The sequence below is a fragment of the Scyliorhinus canicula genome, chromosome 1 (genome assembly GCF_902713615.1).
Source record: "Scyliorhinus canicula chromosome 1, sScyCan1.1, whole genome shotgun sequence".
Classification (NCBI taxonomy): Eukaryota; Metazoa; Chordata; class Chondrichthyes; order Carcharhiniformes; family Scyliorhinidae; genus Scyliorhinus; species Scyliorhinus canicula.
Genome location: NC_052146.1, coordinates 75,155,381 through 75,179,723, shown reverse-complemented (window position 1 = coordinate 75,179,723; position 24,343 = coordinate 75,155,381). Strand labels below are relative to the sequence as shown.

General features: G+C 49.3%; 1 protein-coding gene across 1 annotated transcript; it reads right to left on the bottom strand.

Moving 5' to 3' along the window:
- Positions 1-12,842: 12,842 nt before the first annotated feature.
- On the bottom strand, positions 12,843-22,423 carry ywhah (tyrosine 3-monooxygenase/tryptophan 5-monooxygenase activation protein, eta polypeptide). Its single transcript, XM_038793330.1, has 2 exons — positions 22,135-22,423; positions 12,843-14,509 (listed from the first exon to the last, which is right to left on the bottom strand). The coding sequence occupies exons 1-2, from the start codon at positions 22,219-22,221 to the stop codon at positions 13,853-13,855; spliced, it is 744 nt and encodes a 247-aa protein (XP_038649258.1). The 5' UTR covers positions 22,222-22,423; the 3' UTR covers positions 12,843-13,852.
- Between the last annotated feature and the right edge of the window lie 1,920 nt (positions 22,424-24,343).

The following is a 24,343-nucleotide window of genomic DNA, read 5'->3' as shown; positions in this document are numbered from 1 at the left end:
CGCCTCCTGTGTGCAATGCCGAGAAGGAGTGGTGGATTCCATTTTTCACTTGGAATCTACAAAGAAGAGGTTAAAAGCTAACTGAAAGGGCTGCCCCAGTGCCTGTCTGTGTGTTCTATGAGACTAAGTCCTGGAAGTTAAACAGAAGAAAGAGCCAGACAACACACACAATGCCCCTGCAAAATAGTTACTTTTGCAGGTCTCTCTCTCTCTCTCTCTGACTGTGGAAGTCAGTCATCAAATGGATTGCAGCTGAAAAGAGGGGTGCAATTTAGTTTGCGTTAGGCACAAACTATTTTGCAATCCGGAGATCGCCTGAAAATGGTGAGTAACTCATTAAGACTAATTTGCACTCATTTCAATCTCATTAGCGAGATTGAAGTCGAATACAGCGGTCTCCTAGGAGTCATCTGACTCCCCAGCAAGACATCACACAGACGTCATTTAGTACTCCTCCACAAAAACATGAAGTTGGCGTAATGGCTGCTGAGGGGAAGTGAGGAGCTGAGCAGCCCGTTCCATTTTCCTGCATGAAGCTGAAGGGCACTGGAGCTACTGCCCCTCAGATGGATGGAACCACATCGGGGTCACTGGTGGAAGGGGTGGGGGGGGGGGGGGGGGGGGGGGGGGGGGCAGGGGTGGAGTAGGTTTGCATCTGTGAGGCCTTCAAGCCATCTTTAAATATTGTGGAGACCCATAACAGGGGCAAGCCCAGCTGTAGCCTGTCACCTAAGTTGGGCAGGGATATGGGTGCAGGAGCTGTGAATGAGCAATAGAGTAGGGACCCTGGGGGAACTCACGGAGAGGTTCCAGTAACTACAAGGAAATAACCTGAGCTACATTCAAGACAAAAACTTCCTCTACGGGGAAACAACGACATAACCCAGATACCAGGACACTCATTAGCAGAAGAACTGCTGGGCACACCGACCTATGTTAGGGAAACTGTGGGTACCTTTACGGGCGACTGTTGGAGGAGGTAGGCTCCCCCCCTGGACAAGATTAGGAACAAATGGGAGGAGGAACTAATCATAGAGATAGGGAGAGGACTCTGGATCGAAGCACTGCACAGGGCGAACCTCATCTCCACGTGCGCAGGGCTGAGACTAACGCAGCTAAAGGTGGTGGACAGAGCGCACCTAACCAGAACTTGAATGGGTGGGTTCTTCCCGGAGGTGGAGGACAAATGGCGAACGGTGCCAGGGAGGCCTGGCCAACCACACTAAACATATTGTGGGCATACCCCAGACTTCTGGGGTACTGGACTACCTTCTTTGAAGTTTTGTCCAGGGTTTTGAGAGTGAAGATGGAGCCATGGTCAAAAATGACTGCCTTCAGGGTATCAGATAAGCCAGTGATCATGGGGTGGTGGGCCGACACCCTAGCCGTTGCCTCCCTGATTGCCCGCTGGGGAAATCCTGCTTGGCTGGCGATCAGAAGCACCACCAAGGCTGCAGACTGGCTGTCTGCCCTGGCAGAATTTCTCAGGCTGGAGAAACTAAAATTCGCCATCCGTGGCTCGGAAGAAGGCTTCCATAGGATGTGGAAGCCATTCACCAACTTGGTTCCGAGCCAGCAACCGATAGAGTAAGGGGGGGGGGGGGGGGGGTGGAGACACGGGCAAGTCACGGGGCAAAGAGCAAAAGGGAATAGGGAGGGGGAGGGAAGGGGGTGTGGGCGAGAGGAAGAGGGAGCAAAGGTACATGAGGGGCAAGCAGGGCTGCAAAGCCACAGGGGCTGGTCCAAGGGCAAGCTAAGCCCCAACCCCAACTGTAAACAGACCCTTGTAAAACATGTTTTGGCCATATTGGGGATATGTAAAATGTGTATGATGACTAAAGGGGGGTCACGGCCAGTTATAATGAAGATATGTACTTGTGAATATATGTGTTGGCTTTTTGACATGGTTTTGTAAGTTGCAATTTATAATTTTTTGGATATAAAATATGAAAACTCAATTTAATTTTTTTTTAAAAAAGCTCTCAAACTGCTCGAGTGTTCAGATTACGAATTCTATGTTAAAATGACCGACAAGTCACTGGAGGAGGTTATGTGATCCATTGTGTCCCCATCAGAATTATTTTAATGGAGTCGTTAAGCACAGGAACAGGATTAGGTGATTCAGGCCCTCCACCCTGCTCCGCCATTCAATGAGGTCATGACTGACCTGTGGCCTAACTCCATATACCTGCCTTTGGACCATCTCCCTTAAAACCTTTGCTCAACAAAAATTTGTCTCTCCCAGATTTAAAATTAACAACTGATCGAGCATCAATTACCAATTGTGGAAGAGAGATCTAGATCTTTACCACGCTTTGTGTGTGGAAGTGCTTCCAAGCATCGCTCCTGAATGGTCTGTCCCTAATTTTTAGACTATGCCCTCTAGTTCTAGAATCTCATTGACTTCCTCAGCAAGTGGTCACACTGGCGCCGATTCGTACTCCTTTTTAAAAACATGGACCTGGCGGAAGGGCTTCTGTGGGGAGCCGAGGAGGTAAGTAGCACAGGGATGCTGGGCTTGCCGCCCCAGTGTTCAGCAGGGAATGGGGCACCCTTGGCTGCGGGGGGAGGGGGGCAGGAGGCCCGTTTGCCCCACCGACCACCCATAACTCCCACCGACTGCCGAGGCCTCTGGCCATGCAACCGAAGGCTTTTGCTGATAGGGAATTAGCAATCGTAGTTAAGTGAGCACTTCACAAAACTCAAGTGGGTCTCTGTGGGCGGGCGGGGCATGTGGGACTCATTGCCTAGCATCCCAATCCCACCCTGATGCATGGACACTGTGCTTGAACACTGTGGGAGGCAACACCATACACGCAATATCCGAACATCCAGGGGATGGGACACAGCTCCAGGGACATGTCCAAGCCGGAGGGCGTGTGAGTGCAATGGGGAGGGGACCAGCACCTTGTCCAGGTGACGTTATGAGCGGGTGTCTGGGGTACAGGATCTGGGATCTGTTGAGTGGGGGTCCACTACGGCCAGGAGTGCATGGACAGGGCATTCCAGGCATGGGGGAGGGGGCGGATCAATGGTGGAGGGGGGGGGGGGGGGGGGGGGGTCAATGAAGGGATGGAGGGTCCCGGGTGTGAGCCACAGCTGTTTGTCAGTCTATCATCCTCTTCCAATTCCGTACAGATATTGAACGGTATGGAGGGTATTTTGGACTCTGCAGACAGCCCTAGTGGGGCTGCTGTTAGGCCGGGCCAGAGATGGCGGCAGCAGCAGTGTCTGCAGATGCTCGAGGCCGTGGCCCATGAGATGGTCGTTTGAACAGATGACGGACAACGCGTGCCTCAGGAGGCTCCAGCTCAAAAACGGGATGGTGCGGCAACTGTGTCTTGTCCTTGCGGACTTGGCACCACAGATGGGCCAAGGGTTTGGAGGTCAGCCCACATTGCGGAAGAAAGCGACAGAGGTATCATATTGGTTGTGGTCAAGGGTTTTTAATGTGTTACAGGTGTTGTACAATTCCCCATTCTCCTGAAGGTGCCGCTTCACTCTCCCCACCACCCCCTCACCCCCTACCTACCACACCCCCCCCCACCTCCGATGCCCTCAGCGATCCTCAACGTGCTTAATCTTCCTCCCTCTGCTGCTATGTCTAGTGTTTCCCTTGGATGCACATCTGAGGTGGAGACAGCCAGATGCTTACCACATCCCATGGCCTTCAATGCCCTGGCGGGTGTCCTCTGGGGGCTCTGGGTTGGTGGGCCCTGGCACACTTGTCGATGGCACATGCACAGCTGTGCCGCCCTGTCCCGTGTGCTGACTGTGAGATGCAGCCTCATCAGATATGTGGAACTCGGGGGAGCTGGTGCCCACCATCCCCACTCCATGCGACACTCGGGTTGGCACCCATCACCCTCACTTCCCGCTCTTTTTATTCGTTCATGGGATGTGGGCCAGCATTTATTGCCCATCCCTAATTGCCCTTGAGGGGGCAGTTAAGGGTCAACCACATCAATGTTGGTCTGGAGTCACATGCAGACTAGACCAGGTAAAGATGGCAGATTTCCTTCCCTAAAGGGCATTAGTGAACCAGGTGGGTTTTTACGCCAATCGACAATGGTTCCATGGTCATCATTAGACTTTTAATTCCAGATTTTATTGAATTCAAATTTCACCATCTGCAGTGGCGGGATTCGAACATGGGTCCCCAGAGGATTACTCTGGGTCTCTGGTTAACTAGTCCAGTGACAATACCACTACACCACTGCCTCACGGGTGCCCATAAGGTTCACCTTGGGAGGGAGGGGCAGCTAGTTCGAGCCCCGGCTGCCCCTGCACCATCTGGCTCTGCCAGCCCTGGTGGCTCCCCGTGGTCTGCACCATCGTGTTGACACCCTCGGCGATGCTCCTCAGTGACTGGGACATGCTCTGCAGCACCTCATCAGTGCCCACCTACAACTGGGACAAGTTACGCAGAGCCTCGGCCCTTCCCATCTGAGAGTGGCACATGTCCCGCAGAACCTCATTAAGGTCACATCCTCCAGCGAGTCGGACATCCTGCCAAGACCCTCAGCCATGGCCGACTGCATGACGCCTTGGACACCTTCACTAATGGTGCCGACGTCGTGCACCAGGCTCTCCACTGGGGTCACCACCCTAGCAGTATTGGCCTCGGTGCCATGCATTGCCGGCGACATCTCCTGCGCCCATAGCCTCAGGGACTCCTCCAGGCATTTATGGACCTGCTGGAGTGTCGCTGACGCTCCCTCTGAATGTTAACGCCATGTTAACGTCGCCATCAGCTCTACGTAACCAGAGGCTCAGCATCATGCTAGGGCCCAGCTGGGTCCTTGGATCCAGCAGACCTCTGACTGCTGTCTCGCTTGGGGGTTCCTGCCTCCACCTGATGTGCAACAGCAACTGTGTGGTGCCCACCAGAATGTGCCCCAGAAGCCTGACCACTAACATTTCCCCTGAGGTATGTGTCTCTGCACTGGTGGAGGATGGGGATGACAGCTGTGGCATGTCGATCATGGCATTCCCGGAGCTCTCCTCCAAGGTGTTCTCCTGGGATGCAGAAGAGGGGGACACCTGGAATGAGCCGGTTCCTTCGGTTGGAAGACCTGCAGGAGAATGGACATGTGGTCAGTGGGAGGGATGGCTCAGTCAGTATGTCAATCACTATTCACGTTTGGCAGGTCCTCCGGGTTAGGCCCGGTGGATCCTCATCTCTGCATTTGTGACCGCTCAACTTGGCCAGTCACCTCCAGGACCAGTTCCTCAAAGGTGGTGAAGGTTCTTATGTCTGGCACTCCTCTGCCAGTCTTGGCCCTCTCCTGGCGATTATGGGAGAGCTTCTCCTGTGGAGACACAGAGAGGGCATTGTTAGCCACACGCGTGATTCACAAGAGTGTGAGGGGGGTGTGAAGGAAGGGTTGCGGACCACATGGGGGGTTGGCGGGTGGATGCTCGTGTGGGGGTGGGAAGGTCTCGGGATGGGCGGGGGTGGAGGCATTGGTGTCAACTCATCTGTGTTGACCGGTCTAGCTCGTTGACTTTTTCCTGAACTGGAGGCCAGTCCTCCTGGTCACACTCCCTGAGCTCACGGCCACCGCTACCTTGTCCCAGGCAGCACTGGCTGCTTGTAGCTCACCCTCTGGGACCCTCGGAGCCTCCACTGCATTGCGGAGCCTCCCCAAGTCTGCGTCCCCGAATCTTTGGTCAGGTCTTCTCGCTCCATGGCTGCGAGCTGCCTGGGGCTGGCTGTATAAGTGCTGTTTAAGTACTGCTTGACCTTGTTAGCAGGGTGCTGGCAAGCGCGGTCTCGGTGAATCGGCTGGCGAGCCTTCATTTGTGGCGAGCAGCCTGTGGGGCCTCATTAAGTGGACCAATTAACGTTGAATAGTGGTGTCGGCCTCGCTGGGCTGAGTGTCGGGAAGCTCACGGCAGTTCCCACTCGCTATTAAACTTAGAAATCATTCTGGATAATCGCGCCCTATATCTTTATTTAGTCTGCCTTTTCCTGTTAATGGGGTGGATTCTCCGGTCTCCGAAGTGCGAGTTTCCCGGCGGTATGCTACTCACTAGCAGTGAGATTCTATGCTTGTCAATGGTATTTCCCAATGAAACCACCCGATGCCGCTGGGCAACCCATGGGCAGGGGTGAGCTGCCAGCAGGAACAGAGGGTGCAATTCTCTATTGGCTCACGCCAAAAACACGAAACGCAATTGGACGGAGAATAAGCGGGCACTGATTTCATGCCAAATCACAATTCTCCGTCACCTCGACAGCGGCGTCAGTGCGGTCCAGAACGCATGTAAACACTGTTTGCATATCATTAGCAGACCTGACCTGGTATTCTCTGGAGTCTCGTAATGCTCCACCTCCAATGGCCGAGTTCCCAATGGCACGGTTCACTTGCGCTTTTAAAGATCATGAAACTGGTGTGACGGCTGCTGAGGGAGAGAGAGGAGGTACGGAAAGTGTCCAACATCGCCATAGATTGCTGACAGTTGTGTTAGGGGAGTAGCGGGGGTGGCCAGGAGGTGAGCTGTGGGGTCGTGATGGACGGACACAGAACACCATAGCCGCAGTTGGCAAGGCACCCATATAGCTGCGCACACCGCTAAAAGCCCACTGTGAACTTAGGGCCACGGGTCCTGTAGCTGTCATCCCAGGCCACCCCCTAGGTGCCCTCTGGCCCCAGCTGACCCATCAGCTGTATGGGCACACTACAGCACAACCAGTGCCATCTTGTTGGCTGGGCAGTGTATGTGGGGAGTGTAATGTGTATATGTGGTTGCAGCTTGTCAGCCTCCCGGCTGTGTCAATCACAGACCCGGCGAACCCTGTACTATTTTTCATTGGAATCGATTGTGTTCCACCTGGCGCCAGTGCTAGTCCTTCCACAGTTGCTGAATCGGTCCAGGTTCGGCATCAGTTTTGCTGTCATAAAAGTCCATGAATTCTGCATCGGCTTCAACACTGAGTGCTGGATTCCTCGATTTTGAGGCTATGACTGGAGCATGTGTCTAGCCTTATGACCAAAACGTTGGTGCCGTCCCCGCACCAATGTTCTACCCGGTGGGGGGCTAGCAGCCGCGCTACGTAAAGTACCCGGCTTCACCTGCAGATGAGGATGGAGATTTGCCGGGTCCATGGCCGTGTATGCGAACGGCGACAACCTGCGGCGGCCGCGCTGTACAACATGGCCCCGGCTATTCACAGACCCGGCCTGCCCGATAGTGCCCCCTGTAACCCCCCTCGCCACCCCCGGATCAGCCCCCACCAGTCTACCCACGTCCTGCTGAAGCCCCAGCCCGGCCAGCTGGACAGCTCTCCCCATCCCCGACTGTGGCAGAGTTGGACACAATCCGCAGCCACTATGTGAGGTCCCCGCACACTGTGATCACACCGTCGGGACGCGATTTCAGCGTCGGCAATCGGAGAATCCTGCCCAGAGAATTCCCACAGCCGGAGAATTCCAGCCAATATCGTGAAGACTTATCAGATCACCCCTTAACCTTCGAAATTCCAGAGAAAATAGACCTAATTCATATCATCTCTCCGCATAACTTAGCCCCTGAAGTCCAGGTATCATTCTTGTAAACCTACGTTGCACTCCTTCCAAGGCCAAAATATCCTTCCTACGGTGTGGTGTCCACATCTGCTTCTAATATTCCAAGTGGGATATAACCAGGGCTTTGTAAAGCTGCAGTGTAAATTCCGTGTGCTTATACTCCAGTCCTCCGTGAAGCAGTCCATGTCCAAATGCAGCAAGACCTGGACAATATCCAGGCTTGACTGACAAGTGGCAACTTACATTTGTGCCACACAATGACCATCTCCTGCAAGAGAGGATCTAATCAATACCCCTTGTCATTCAATGGCATTACCATCGTTGAATCCGCCACAATCAACATCTTGGGGGTTACCATTGATCAGAAACACAACTGGACTAGCCATATTAATACTGTGGGTACCATGGCAGGTCAGAGGCTAGGAATCCTACCGTGAGTAATGCACCTCCTGACCCCCCCCCCCCCCCCCAACCACCACCTACAAGGCACAAGTCAGTAATGTAATGGAGTACTTTCCACTTGCCTGGATGAGTGCAGCTCTAACACCCAAGAAGCTCAACATCATCCAGGAGAAAGCAGTCCACTTGATTGCTCCCCCTTCCACAAACATTCAAACCCTCCATCACCGATGAGCAGTGATCGCCATGTGTAGCATCTACAAGATGCACTGCAGTAACTCACCAAGGTTCCTTAGACAACATCTTTTAACCCCCGACCACTACAATCCAGAAGGACAAGAGCAACAGATACTTGGGAACCCCATCGCCTAATAATGATAATAATCACTTGTTACAAGTTGGCTTCAATATGACGTTATTGTGAAAAGCCCCTAGTCGCCACATTCCGGCGCCTGTTCGGGGAGGCTGGTATGGGAATTGAACCCACGCTGCTGGCCTTATTCTGCTTTACAAGCCAGCTGTTTAGCACACTGTGCTGAACCAACCCCATAAGGTTTGCCTCCATGTCACTCACCACCTTGACTTGGAAATATATTGCCTTTCCTTCATTGTTGCTGGGGCAACATCCTGACACTCCCTCCCTAACAGCACATTGGGTGTACCTACACCTTAAGGACAACAGCGATTCAAGAAGGCAACTAGCCATCACCTTCTGAAGGGAAACTAGGAATGGGCAATAAATGCTGGCCTAACCAGCGACGCCCACATCCCATAAATGAATTTTTAAAATCTAGTCTATCAATATCCCTTTGTAATTTTATGCTGTCATCTATACTGTCTGCAATGTCACCCAACCTTGTGCCAGCAGCAAATATACATGACTTTCTCTGCCATTGTCGAAGTTATTAACAAATAATGTGAACAACTGAGGCTCCTACACAGATCCCTGTGGGACACCACTAGTCACATCCTGCTAATTTTTGTACCTACCCAATATCCCCACTCTCTGTCGCCTGCCACACAATCAAGTTCCCAGGCATGTCAGTAATTTGCCTTCAATTCCATGGGCTTCTACCTTAGTTATCAGTCTCTTGTGAGGGATTTTGTCAAATGCCTTCTGAAGTCCATATAATTAACATTCATAGACATTTCCCTGTCCACTACCTTAGACACCTCTTCAAAAAATTCAATTGCCCACATTTGGTTCAAATCCATCCATACCCAGCTTTTCCATATAACCGTCTAAATGCTTTTTGAAAGACAAAATTGTACCCACCCCTACTACTCGTTCCAGACACTCACCACCCCTCTGGATCCTTCTGTATCTCTTAATTAATTTCCTCATTATCGATGTTTTGCTGACGCTAATTTTATTTAGTCCTTGTCCCAGGTCCACTATTAATTTCCTCAGGACTTCCGGCAAACTATCCTCTACTGTAAACACTGAAACAAAGTAATTATTCAACATGTCTCATTTCTGCAGTCACTGACAATATCCCCACTTTCAGTCTTTAGCGAGCCAACATTACTCTTGATCACCCGCTTTTCCTTTATACAATTATAACATTTCTTATTGTTTTTCATGTCCCTTGCAAGTTTCCTTTCGTAATCCCCTTTATTAGCTCTTATAAACTGCTTTGTGGCCCTTTGCTGGTCTTTGTATCTTTCTCATTCGGTAGGATCTGTTCTGTTTTTCCCATTTTTGTAAGCTCTCTCTTTTAGTTTTATGCTGTCCCTTCTCTTTCATCGGCAATGGCTGTGTTTTTTCTGTGAGAGCTTTTCCCTCTCAGGGGTACAAACTGCTTCTGTATTGTGTTAAATGTTTCTTTAAACATCTTCCTCTGATCTTCAGTTGTTTTACCCATTAGCAGGGTTTCCAAGTTCACCGTGGTCAGTCTCTGTCTCATTGCATTAAAGCCAGCCTTACCTAAATCTAAAATTCTAGCATTCTGCTTTCCACTCAGTGGGATGTCCACTTCAGGACTCCCCAATAATTTTCAGGCAATACGGTGGATGCCAAAGTGTAGACACTGTTGTAATGTAGGGTGTGAATATAGCCCAGGGATCCAGTGTATTTAACCAGACTTAACGTCTTTACAATTCAACATGGAGTCCACCATTTCCGACAATCCTGGTGTGGGCCAACTCCTCCTCAGAAAGACATGGGATACTCATTTAGGCATCTAATTGAATGATACAAAGCTCTCCCTCGACCCATATACACACGGCCTCTGCACACAAGTGGCAATGAAAATTTGTGTTGCAGCTCTCCTAAATAAAACACAACCAATGGCAGACGAGCACTATTCCTGCATGGTAACCTAGCCCCGGCCCAGGGGGCTGGGGCACCCTTCCACATGGTTTGTACAGGCAGTCTTCAGTTGACGCGGTGGCAAAGGGGCCAGATGTGGTAGTTTAATATTGGGGACTGGGGTGAATGCTGCCCAGACTGATGGGCTTCTCACCAGCTCTAAATTGAGAGCATCTACTATCGATCTCAACCAAGCTCCTAGCTTAATGCCAGCACCCTTACAGTGGGGTTAGATGGAGTAGGTTCAAGTCCCACTCCAGGCACAAATGTCAGGCTGCCAAATCAGTGTAATAATGTAGTCACTTATCATGAAATAATGCCCACTCTATCCACGATGGTCTCTACTAATGTCAGGTCCTTCAGGATCTCAGCCCAGTTGGGATAGTGTAGGAATTCTAATCCGCAGAAATTTGTGATGTCTCAGAAGGACAGCATGGTGGCTAGCATTGCTGCCTCAGTGCCTACCTGGGTTAGATTCCAGCATTGGGTGATTGTCTGTGTGGCTTTGCACGTTCTCTCAGTGTATGTGTGGGTTTCCTCCGGGTGCTTTGGTTTCCTCCCGCAGTCCAAAGACGTGCACGTTAGGTGGATTGTTATGCTAAAATTGTCCCCATTGGATGGCCTCCATAGGGCACTCTTTCAGAGGATTGGTATGGGCTTCTATGAAAAGACAAATGACCAGATCATTGGTGTTGGTTGAGGGACGAATGTTACTCGAGACACTGGGAGAACAGACCTACACTTCCGTAAATGAGGCCGTAACCTCTAGCTGAACAGGAAGACAGATTTAACACAAAAGCAAAGAGCTGCTTAAAATTGAAAACAAAAGCAGAAAAAATGCTGGAAATGTACAGTAGGTATGAATATTCTCCCAGTGCAGCCAGAGTTGCTGAGTATTCCCAACATTTTCAGATTGTTTTAAAGCAGGTTTAGTGTTGTCTGTCAGTCAGTGCAGTCAGCTGTTAACTGCTGGGCTAGCTTGTGTGGTCAAAGTTATGACAGGAGAGAATTAGGAAGTAACTGTTTTGCTAACAGGGCGATCAGTAACCAGCAGCCATAGACGGCAAGGTCATTGACAAAAGATGGGGATAGGAAAAGGTGGCGATTTAAAAAAAAAAAATTTAGAGTACCCAATTAATTTTTTCCAATTAAGGGGCAATTTAGCATGGCCAATCCACCTACCCTGTACATCTTTGGGTTATGGGGGCGAAACCCACGCAAACACGGGGAGAATGTGCAAACTCCACATGGACAGTGACCCAGAGCCGGGATCGAACCTGGGACCTCGGCGCCGTGAGGCAGCAGTGCTAACCACTGCATCACCATGCTGCCCTGGGAAGAGGAGGTGAAGAACAGAAATGCATTTCCTGGTGTAGAAGCAGATTAAAGGGAATTGGATAAACACTTAAGGGAATAGTTTACAGGACTATGGGAAATGGTCAGAGGAGTGGGACTATTGCATACTTGTACCAGAGAGAACAAAGCACAGACACAATGGGTTGAATAGACCCATTCTGTGCTGCAACTTGATATATTTGGGTCAGAGTTGAAGATTATGGTGCTTTGTCCAGTACATGCATCAGTCCAGAAGACCTCCACCATTGTCATTTATTGTAAGGGAAATGGAGTACAAATGTAGGGATGTTTGCTACACTTGCACAGGGTGGTGGTGAGACCACATCCAGAGTAGTCTGTCCAGTTTTGGTGTCTTTATTTGAGAAAGGACATAAATGCATCAGAAGCAGTTCAGAGAAGATGCACTCAAACTGATTGCCGACAGGAAGTGACCATCCTACGAGGAAATGTTGGGGCCTGTATCCATTGGAATTTAGAAGAGTGAGAGATGATCTTATGAGAATGCAAAAGATCCTGAGAGGTGAACGCATCCCTTTGTCCTCCCCCTCAGAGTTAAAAAATGAGGGGTCGCCAATTTAAGACAGGGATGAGGTGAAATTATTTTTCCTCAAGAAGGTGGCGAGTCTGTGGAACTCTCTTCCCCAGAGAGCTGCAAGGCAGGGTCATTGAATAATTTTTGAGGTGGAGTTTGATTGACTGCCTTGTGAATTAAGAATCTACGGTTATCGGGGTCAGGTGGAACATCGAGTTGAGGCCACAGCCATATCAACCATGATCTTATTGAATGGCGGAGCAGGCTTGAGTGGCCTACTCCTAAATCTTCGCTGCCTGAACTTGTGACTCAATAATCCCTGGATCAGGAAGGTCATTCTGCTCCTCATCACACCTAATGTAAATTCAGAAACCCAGCAGTAATGTCAAGATGGTAACAAGATTACACCAGTTACGTGTTGCATCTGGGAGTCAATAAATTGCCATTTGTTATCTAGAAGGATGCAGGCTTTAATCCAGGGTTTGGCTGGTTACCACGGTAACATTCCCTGGTTTGGAGGAGGATAATGATGTGCTGTGAAGTAGCAGAACAGGCAGTGTGGGAGGAAAGACCACAAGAGAATAAACATAGGTGGACTGGGCAGGGCCACTTGACATTTTAAACAGGGCTCATTTCACACTTGTTGATTCCTCTTCTATTTCTAAGGTTAAAATGTAACTACCAACGAGAAGACAAGAAAGAGGGCCAGTTCCATGATACACCTGAAGCAGCATTTATTGTCATCCATTCAACCCAACATTGAATTAAGGTTTGGCATTCCATGGGATTTCAATTGTTTCCTTTTTTATCCCCCCCTTAATGCTGTTCTGACACAATCGGTTTTGTGAGCTCAATCGAATTGACTCGAGAACTGATTGGTAAAGCGGATGTTTTACAAAGAAAATGTATAACCGTCAAGATTCAGACAGACATCTGACAAAAATGTGTCTCTTCAAACAAAAAAGTATCAAAACATTTTAGCAGATGCAATGCATTACCCAAGATCTGTGCACATTATCGAGCTCCATATAAATTAACAGCCAAAAAAAAATTCAGCAACACAAAATAGCCAGTCCTCCCAGCTTTATATAAATGTACTTCATGGTTAAGGTTTCATCGGCTAAAATGAGCAGACTATATGTAAACGCTACAATACAGTCAAATTCTGACCCACTTTTCTCTTTAAATCAAGTTGGGCACTGGAGTTTCAATGATTGATAGGGATACTGTCGTTTCTGCATGCACAGGAGTGACTGGTCAGGAGAAAACATCACGGCCTTCCCGCAGTCCAATCTCGATTACAGTGTTTCATCACCAAATGCTTTTCAATTTCTTTTTAGGTGCGGTGGGGGGGGGGGGGGGGGGGGGGGGGGGGGCCAGTGTGGGGGCGATTGATTATTCTAAACAAAAACTTTAAAACTTCATTTAGGGACCAAAACAATCTGTGTCTGCGAGTGATTCACTGGCGACAAAATGGCTCAAACAATTTTTGCACAATTTTTGAAAGTGTGACTAGTGACAGCAAAGGGGCTTAAGTACTGACACAGCCAGCAAAAGACATAATAATTTTAGTCTTTCCTTCTCTGCTGGGCATACAGCATTTAGAGGAGCTGTGTACAGTAGATATTAGCACTGGTGTATATAAGTATGTGAGAGAGAGGCGGGTGAGATGGGGGAGGGAGGAAAGGAAATGGCCGGGGGTTGCGGGGTGACTGCAGAGACTCAGTTGTTGCCTTCTCCTGCTTCGTCATCTTGCTGGTCACTTGTCCAGAGGGTGAGGTTGTCCCGTAGTAATTGCATGATGAGAGTCGAGTCCTTGTAGGAGTCCTCGTTTAAAGTGTCCAGTTCAGCAATGGCGTCGTCAAAGGCCGCCTTGGCCAGTTGGCAGGCTTGCTCAGGGGCATTCTGGATCTCATAGTAGAATACAGAGAAGTTGAGAGCCAGGCCCAGGCGGATGGGGTGGGTGGGCTGCATCTGAACCTTGCTGACCTCAAAGGCATCCTTGTAAGAGGCTTCGGATGATTCTACCACACCAGCTCTCTTCTCACCAGTGGCCACCTCAGCGAGGTAGCGGTAGTAGTCGCCCATCATTTTCAAGTAAAAGACTTTGCTCTCTACCTGGGACTCGTTGCAGTTCTTTATGAGGAACTTCTCGAGCAGGGCCAGCACATCATTGCACACTGCTTCCAGCTCCTTCTCCACCGTCTCCCGGTAGGCCCGCACCATCTCCAGTTTCTTCTCATTGCCGTCTGCAGAAGTCTTCTGCTCTATGCTGCTGATCACACGCCAGGATGATCTCCTGGCCCCCACCACATTCTTGTAGGCCACAGAGAGCAAGTTACGGTCTTCATTGGACAATGCCTCATTCAGCTCAGTAACCTGCAAACAAAACAAACAGTGAATAAAAATTCTGTCCGGAGACCTGTGTGTGAATGAAGGGACAATGGGCTAGCAGATAAATGCAGCCCACAACATGTCTAACATTCAGCTCCCAGTCAGTGTGGGAGCTGGCTGTGGGAAGAGCATAATTTATGATGAGCTAAGAGCTGAACAATTGGCTGAGATTTTACTGCCAGTTACATCGCACCTTTCCCAACATTGCAAAATTCCTCTGCGTTAATGAGGTGTTTTGCAAGTGCAGTTACTGTTGTAATATATGGAGTTAGTCAGATTAAAGTCAGGATGTAGATACAATACTGACTCTTCCCATGCTTTACTGTGCCTTTGCTAAATCAGACCAAGGCAGCTCCCAGTCTCAGCACTGCTGCAAGAGGACGGTGTCCCATAGTGGGGGACAGAGTCCGATTCTGCTCCAAGGTCCTGCGAAAAAAAGGAAAGCACCCAAACTCAGGACGAGAACCAGCTGTTGAGCTGCCAGCAACAGAGTGCGGAGGGACATTCAAAGTGAAAAAGAACATGCAGCATCCCGAACAGACAGATCAGTAAATTATTAAACCCTTATATCTGAACATATTTGAGCCTCAAGTTATCAGCAGACTTTGCTCTGTACGATCCCTGTTCCAAGGGCCTTGTTACATATACAATTCTTTCTTTTTATTGAGCTGCTAGATAACGGGTGTCTGATAAGAGAGGAGCAATGGTGGTCATGGCAACTACATTATACACACAGCATTCATGTGACACCTGACTCATCATCTCCAGACCTTGTTCCAAACAGCTCGCTCCTTTTTAACAACGGAACGCCATCAACTATGAGATAAACTCTCCAGAACACCAGCAGTGGGACCCTGATAACACCAGCAGAAGGGCACTAGCCAGGTAATGTTTCCATTTAAATCTCACATTACGGAAGTACAATCCCAGCCAAAATGTCTCCAGACAATTAAATAATTTGCCCTCATGACATTCAGTTTTGCAAACAAGACACGAGTGAAGCCCGTCCAGTCTCTGTCCAGCTGAACAGCCAGGGGTGTGGGATCGCTGAGTGACTCCATCAAACCAGGACAAAATCAAGCCCAATTGCCAGGCTGACCTCACCTTGGCTGGGGAACACTCACTGTTTGCAATGTTGCCAGCACACCCAGAAGACACAGGATATTGGAATAGCTTGTTAACCCCACCAATGGCCAAGCTGTGTCACAGGGTGGAGAAGCTGATCCCCATCCCAACAGGACCCCCCTCCAGGCAATCAGAGAGGCGAAGGTGAACATCTGGCCCCGCACCCACCTGAACATAGCTTCTGGGGGCCCTGGTTCCAAGTTCACAAGCACTACCGCCGAGATGACCGTGAAAAACCTCCCTCCAACAAACCCCTCACATTCCATGTAACTATCCTAACGGAGGTCTCTCACCTCCCCCCTCATATCCACAACCTCATAACTCCAGGCCCTGCCCACTGGGCTTTGCCCGCTCTGACTCATTGTTACCATCAAGCTCCACCCCCTCCCAGAATCCTCCCATCCACTTACTCTCAAAAAAAATTCACCCAGTATTGGTCCCCTCCTCCGACCTTTCACACCTCCCAGGCACATTGAAACCTGTTCTCCCAGTCTCTGATGGCCACAGCCCCTCCCCCGGCTCACTCCCCTCTCCCATGCCTGGTCCCAGGAAAACAAAGAAATCCCCTTCAACACACAACCCCAGTGTAAACACACAAACTCCTTCCTCAGGTGAATGGCCAAATAGACAACGTCGACTCACTTAGCACATATACCAACGTGCAGTGAAAAAATAAAGCTACATACAATCCTCCACCCCCCCCCCCCTACCCTCAGTCCAAGACCAATCCTCAGACCCATTTCTCACTTCTGTCCCAGTCCTTTTGCCTTCACAAACGCCTCAGACGCTTCCACCGTCTCGAAATAAAAGTCTTTGGAGTTGTAGATCACCCTCAACTTAGCTGAGTACACTATGCTGCACCCTGCTGTTATAGTGCTGTCTTCACTCAACCAAAGACCACCCGCCTCCTTGCCAACTCCACAGTAAAGTCCTGGTAGAAACATATACCAGCTCCAGCCCACTGCACTTCCTGCTTCTGCTTTGCCCAACACAGGACCTTCTCCTTCACGCTGTACCTATGGAAACAAATAATCACTGCTCTTGGCAGCTCATTCGCCGTTGGTTTAGGCCTTTTCACCCCATGAGCCCGATCCAGTTCGTACCGAGAGGGATCTTCCCCCTCCCCCAACAGCTCCGCCAACATCTTGGCAAAATAATCCGTCGGCCTCAGGCCCTCCACCCCTTCAGGCAGGTCCATGATCCTCAGATTTTGCCATCTAGATCTGTTTTCCAGGCCCTCCACTTTGGCTTGCGGACCTTTGTTGGCCTCTACCACACTCTGCAGCTCCTTACCCCTCGAGGCGAGTTGATCACGGTGTTGTGACAAGACCTCTTCCACTCCCTTGAGTTTCTCACCCTGCTCCTAGGTTTGACACCACCGCCTTCACCGGGGCAATCGCCTTCTCCAGCAGCACCTTCAATACTGCCATCATCTCCTTCCTCTTCACCTCCACGTGCTTTGCGAACTGTTTTTCAAGTTCCACAACCATCACCTCGGTCATCTTTCCTGCCGTGAGCAGTGCGGCCCCACCCAGCGACCCAGCCTCCGCCTTCCTTCCAGTTGCCAAACCGACCCTTCTACTCAATGGCGAACTTTCATTCGTCACCTTCTTCACGACAGGTTTCCTTTGGGTTTTGGTCATCTTTCTTCTAAGTGTCTTCCTACACTTATTTAACCAAGACTTGCCCCTGGGACTGAGCATTAAATTCTAAAAAAAAATCAAGCCTCAAGCAAGAGCCCTCCAATGTGCGACCTCCTCCTACATTGCTGCTTAGAACCTTAAGATGTCTGCTCTTTGCTAAAAGAGAGCAAGGGTTAAGAGAAGTGGTGGTGATAATTACCCAAATGAGGTCAAGTCAAAATCTAGCAACACTACAGATAGCTGGAACATCCATGTAGCACTGGATGTGGCAAGGGGAGAGAGAGAATTATTATTAGGAACTGTGACATGCTGCACTTTGGCCATGTGCACCAGTCTTGAGAAGTTGGCCAATGAGACGTATATGACGACAGTTCAAATTGCCAAGGAAACTCAACACCTCAGAGCCCAGAAGATGGACAGAGTCAGCAGTTCCACTGCTCCACACACAAGCTCTTTAAGTGATGCACTACCTTACACAACACCCCAATAATCCAGCACAAAGAAAATCACACAAATGTTGCGTAATGGCTTGAATATTAAAACCATTACTAGTTGCCGGCATACTGGCAAGGTCTCCCGAGGCAGTTGTGTCAAACAGCATGCCAGATAGGTTAACAGAGGCCAGAACGTGGGCAATAATTTTCTCTGGACAGCCACAGAGAAGCAAGCTAGCCAACAGTGGCTGACCACATTTTTCTCTCTGCCCTGGGAAAGGGGGTTCAACTATCCGACGAACAGCTGCATTTTGCCAGTAGTTTGCCTGTGGTTTCTAGGCACGGGACCAAAATAAGTCCAATTTTTCAAACAAGCATGCTTTCACCATTCCACACGTTACAATGTGGAGGCATGGCTTGTGGTTCCCCATGAATTCTGATCTCAAAGCAACACCCCAATTACACCACTCAATCAGCTGCCCACTTCAGATGGGGAAAACCCTCAATGCACCAGACTGAGCTCTACCTCTACACAAAAAGGTACCGATGGCTCCCAGCCACCATCTCTGATTTAAACAGTGAGAGCCTTGCCCGTCAATGCTGGTCAGAACAATTTGAATCATGCAGTACAGGAGACGACCATTCATGTGCGTTTCTGCACATCCCACTCAAAGAGCTGTCCAATCAGCCCACATATATCCCAGCAAGTATTTATCTGACACTGAACCTGCTGAGGTTTACCAGACTGATTCCTGAGAGAGTGGGATTGATGTAGGAGGAGAGATTGAATGGGGGGGGGGGGGCGGGGGTTTGATCTCAAGGAAACCTATTAAATTCTAACAGGACAAGACAGGGTAGATGCAGGAAGGAAGTTCCAGATGGTAGGGGTGTCCAGATCCAGGGGTCACAACCCGAGGATACGGGTAAACCATTTAGGACAAAGACGAGGAGAAATTCCTTCACCCAGAGTTGTGAATAATAATAATTTATTGTCACCAGTAGGCTTCAATGAAGTTACTGTGAAAAGCCCCTAGTCGCCGCACTCCGTCGCCTATTCGGGGAGGCTGGTACGGGAATTGAACCCGCGCTGCTGGCCATGTTCTGCATTGTACGCCAGCTGTTTAGCCCACTGTGCTAAACCAGCCCCAATGAACCTGTGGAATTCATTACCACAGGAAGTAGTTAAGGTCAAAACATTGTATGTTTTCGAGAAGCAGTCAGATATAGCACTTGGGGCGAAGGGGATCAAAAGATATGAAGGGAAAAGTGGGATCAGCCATGATCAGAATGAATGGCGGAGCAGGCTCGAAGGGCCAAATGGCCACTTCCTGTTCTATTTTCTATGTTTCCACCATTTTTTCAGGCAATGCACTCCATATAATTCATTGCTAATTTTCCCCACTGGTTCTTTCTGACAGCTTCTCTTTGGTGGCCAACCCTCATTACAATTCCCCTTATTTACCCATCAAGCTTCGCAAACATTCCTACTCAAAATATAAACATTCCAATCATCCAAGAAGTTACATGGAGCCATTCACACATCAACACTCCATTATTCTGAAAACCAATACAGCACCACGGTCATATTCATTTCTTACCCATTTCCAAGTGCCCACTACCTGCCCAGATCTAGACACTTTTATAAAGAAAACACGCACCTGGTCCACATGTTACATGTGTCAAAAATGAATATCACACAATCAATATGAGACATCTTTACAACAGGCATGTACTAGTCTGTATTGCCAGGAATGGACATCTGCCCTCTGCAGAGGATCATCATAATGTGCAGTCTTCCTGTCCATCCCAGCCCCACCAACCCAGAAATTGGGGTCTTTATGGAACAAATGGACATTAAGATCCAAATTACAGGTTCACTTTCAAACCCTTAAGAACACAGAATGGAACTTAATAAAAACTGGATGTGGTTTACTTCAATGCCCTGGGAAATGCTGTTCTCTAAGTAAAGGGTCACACCCAGTCCAGATCTGGGTGTAAACCATTTAATCACTCTTACAGCAACACCCACCCTCATTCCCAAAAGGCGACTGCATCACATCACAGCAACTGCACTGAAGCAACATTACAGTAAAAACAGCGACTTCACCCAATTCTGCTGAATGATCTCCAACTGTGCATTTCCAATGCAACCTCCCAACTGCCAGCTGTGCTCGCCAGCATCCCATAATACCAGCCGTACTGATCAACCACTCACTCACATTCTCAAAGTGAAAACTAGCCCCAGTCGTGGGACTTCTCATCAGTAGGCAGGAGGTCAATCAATGGAAATATCTGCTTAAGATACACTCAGCTTGGAGCTATTCACAAGGGGCAAATGAACAAATGGTGTTCATTCATAGAGATCCAAGCAAATGTAAAATTGTTGTGAGTGCGCCCTCAGACACAGATGCCCACACCCTGAGCTCCGTTAACTGCATCCCAAAGCTCTCCCATTGCCTTTGGACACAACTGTCACAATCCAGACATTCCCTGCTCCCAGGATCAGTTTTATTAGGCTGTTCAGAACTCAGCCCCAGCCACCGTCTCCGCCCAGTCTCCCAGTAACATCTATCCCTGGGATTTGCCAGACTCCGGTGAAGAAACTACTAACCATCGTGCCACACGAGTGCCTGTTGCAGAAAAACACCTGACTGTCAAAAAGGGGTCCACCTGTCGCCCCTTCCTTTCCCCATTCTGGGCTCACCATTATACTGCGGGTACTGTATGCCTTCTCTCCCCCACCACCCATTTTGCCCACACATGTAACGAGACTTAAACTATTTCTCACCGACGGGTGTCAAATCAGTTATTTTAAATCATTCCACTGAAAGGAACATGAACAGCGGAAATTACCGTTTGGTTATTTAAACTGACAGCATATTTTATCAAATCTAAGATCCTGCATGTAAAAGATTGTTCAATGAATGGTTACAGTGAACAGCAGCCAGCAATTCCCTGAATTTACAGTGCCTGGATTACCACCTCCTCTTTCTGACCTCCCACCTTTATCACTCAGAATATCATCTACATCCACCAAATAGTTTTTTCTCCATTTTTGCCACCAACCTGGAAAACAGATTTGATTTTAAAAATTGAGTCCAATTATCCACCTGCCATAAACCTCACCCAATTTCATTGGGAAGTGGGCAGGTCATTTGACTTTTGATTTCCGAATCCCAATTGGAGATGGGTAAAAATCAAACTCCCCAGCCCCCTGGAGGGATTTTCTGATGCAGACCACACCCAGTCACTGTCATCCCTAATACCTAAATCACTGCTCTTGGATATGATGTGAGATTGATTTACTGGAGATGAGGTTGGGCTGCAACAGAAAACAGCAGGATGTGCAGCACCGACACGTGGGCTCCACATGCCAAATAATAAAAAAGCACTTTTTCATCGTTAAGTAGATCCTCGAAAACAATGAGGCACACCATTAGGAAAGTGGCATTGTCCCTTCGGATGCAAGATTGAACATAACCTTGCAGAGGTTTGATGCAACATTGGTGTTTACAGATTGCCCGAAAACATTATATCCCCTTTTCTTTTCAGAGGATTCAGTGTTCCTCTGGATTCTAAAATTGTCCCCAGGAACACCGTTCGATTCCCCTTGCCCCCGGATCTTGTTCCTCTCGTTTACAGACAGATTGCCCACAGGAACATGATTAGATTCTCCTCGTCCCTGGATCCAGTATTCCTCTGGATTAAGAACATTGCCCCCAGGAACACTGTTAGATGCCCCTGGATAGTGTTCCTCCACTGGTACAGACCAAGAGGGTTTCCTGTGCAATACGAAGGTAGCACTGATGCCCAATTACATGGGGGTTGTGCCTGGGACAAGGGTGGGTCCATGCTGCCCAGGGTGAGCGTGGGTCCAGGCTGCCAGGGGGTGAGGGTGGTTCCCAGCTGCCCAGGGGGTGAGGGTGGTTCCAGGGGTGAGGGTGGGTCCAGCACTGCCAGGGGGTGAGGATGGGTCGCAGCTGCCCAAGGGTGAGGGTGGGTCCAGCGCTGCCAGGGGGTGAGGGTGGGTCCAGGGTTGAGGGTGGGTCCAGAGGTGAGGGTGGGTCCAGGCTGCCCAGGGGTGAGGGTGGGTCCCGGCTGCCCAGGGGGTGAGGGTGGGTCCCGGCTGCCCAGGGGCTGAGGGTGGGTCCCGGCTGCCCAGGGGGTGAGGGTGGGTCCCGGCTGCCCAGGGGGTGAGGGTGGGTCCCGGCTGCCCAGGGGGTGAGGGTGGGTCCCGGCTGCCATGGGGCTGAGGGTGGGTCCGGGCTGCCCGGGGGTGAGGGTAGGTCCAGGCTTCCAGGGGTGAGGGTGGGTCCGGGCTGCCCGGGGGTGAGGGTGGGTCCGGGGGTGAGGGTGGGTCCGGGCTGTCCGGGGGCAAGGGTGGGTCCGGGGGCAGGATTTCACTCACCGACTTCATGGCCGCCGCCATGTCATCGTATCTCTCCGCTTGCTCGGCCAGCCTGGCTCGCTGCACCAACTGCTCTCGGTCCACCATCTCGGACAAAAGGTGGGGGGTAAGGGCAGGTGTCAACAAGTGTGTCCGGGAAGGAGGAGGAGTGGGCGGGGGAGAGGCTGAGGCTTGTCCGCCGGTTTGTGAGGACAGGCTCCCGGGTGGCTCCTCACCGACTCTCCCGCTCTGTGTGTCCGCAGCCCCTCCTCCACCACACAGCCACCCACAAGGCACCGCGCTTGCCGCAGTCGAGCATGCGCACTGCGGCCGCGCCACCACCCCGCCGGTTGAGCGGTGACGTCACCTTCTAATTTTAGAACCATGCGGATTTTTCGGGGCGGGCGGGGCTAACCCGCCGCACATGCGCACCCCTCACCGAACCCTGGCGGGCAGTGCGCAAGCGCACTGGGCTCTCCCCTCCTTTAGTGAGAAATTGCTTTCCAGCCCTGCCCCGCAGGGTGCGGCTACTGTAGGAGCGGCGCTGCGGAGGGGGGAGGGGAAAGGCAGGGACCGGTGCTGAGTGCGCAGGCGTGTTGCTAGGCCCTGCAGACGCCTTGAGGCAGCGCCTGATGTGAGGCTGTTCATTGGCTCGGAGAGGTGGTTGGGTTGGGGGGATGGAGCAGCTGATTGGCTCAGAGAGGGCGCAGGGGGCAGTCGGCCGCCCATTGGCTCGGCGCGGTAAGGGCGGTTATTGGATACCATGCTCACAGACCACTGTGCGCAAGCTTCTAACAATATTATTATATTACTGGAGGTTTCTCTTAGCATTATTATGTTATGGGAGATTTCTTTCAGTATTATATTATTATGGGAGGTTTCTCTCATATTATGGGAGGTTTCTCTCGGTATTATTACATTATTATGGGAGGTTTCTCTATTATGTTATGGGAGGTTTCTTTCAGTATTATATCATGGGAGGTTTCTCCATTATGTTATGGGAGGATTCTCTCAGTATTATATGGGAGATTTCTCTCAGTCTTATATCATGGGAGGTTTCTCTCAGTATTATATGGGAGATTTCTCTCAGTATTATGTTATGGGAGGTTTCTCTCAGTATTATGTTATGGGAGGTTTCTCTCAGTATTATGTTATGGGAGGTTTCTCTCAGTATTATATCATGGGAGGTTTCTCTCTATTATGTTATGGGAGGTTTCTCTCAGTATTATATCATGGGAGGTTTCTCTCCGTATTATTACATTATGGAAGGTTTCACTATTATTATATTATGGTTGGTTTCTCTCGTATTATGGGAGGTTTCTCATATTATGGAAGGTTTCACTATTATATTATTATTGGAGGTTTCTCTCTATTATATTATGGGAGGTTTCACTCAGCATTATTATATTATTGGAGGTTTCTCTCAGTATTATATTATGGAAGGTTTCACTCAGTATTATATGATTATTGGAGGTTTCTCAGTATTATATTATGGAAGGTTTCACTCAGTATTATATTATTATTGGAGGTTTCTCTCAGTATTATATTATGAGAGGTTTCACTCAGCATTATATTATGGGAGATTCCTCTCATTAATTACATTATTATGGGAGATTTCTCTCAGCATTATTATATTATGGGAGGGTTCTCTCAGTATTATATTATGGGAGGTTTCTCTCAGCATTATATTATGGGAGGTTTCACTCAGTATTATATTATGGGAGGTTTCTCTCAGTATTATTATATGGGAGGTTTCACTCAGTATTATTATATTATGGGAGGTTTCTCTCAGTATTGTATTATGGGAGGTTTATCTCAGTATTATGTTATGGGAGGTTTCTCTCAGTATTGTATTATGGGAGGTTTATCTCAGTATTATATTATGGGAGGTTTCTCTCAGTATTGTATTATGGGAGGTTTCTCTCAGTATTATATTATGGGAGGTTTTTCTCAGTATTGTATTATGGGAGGTTTCTCTCAGTATTATATGATGGGAGGTTTCTCTCAGTATTATATTATGGGAGGTTTCTCTCAGTATTATATTATGGGAGGTTTCTCTCAGTTATTATTACATTATTATGGGAGGTTTCACTCAGTATTGTTATTTTATGATCGGAGGTTTCTCTCAATCCTTCATTACAACCACAGGGAAGAGGATGTCAACCATATTGAAACCAGCAGTAGCTTCACTGAGCAACTGCAGCAAACAGGACCCCGCCAAACATAATAT

Bases quoted from the DNA above. Each gene is read 5' to 3' on its own strand.
- ywhah (XM_038793330.1), bottom strand. From the start codon at position 22,221: ATGGTGGACCGAGAGCAGTTGGTGCAGCGAGCCAGGCTGGCCGAGCAA. The intron at 14,510-22,134 runs GTGAGTGAAATC...TTTTGTTTGCAG, and splicing joins TGGCGGCGGCCATGAAGTCG to GTTACTGAGCTGAATGAGGC.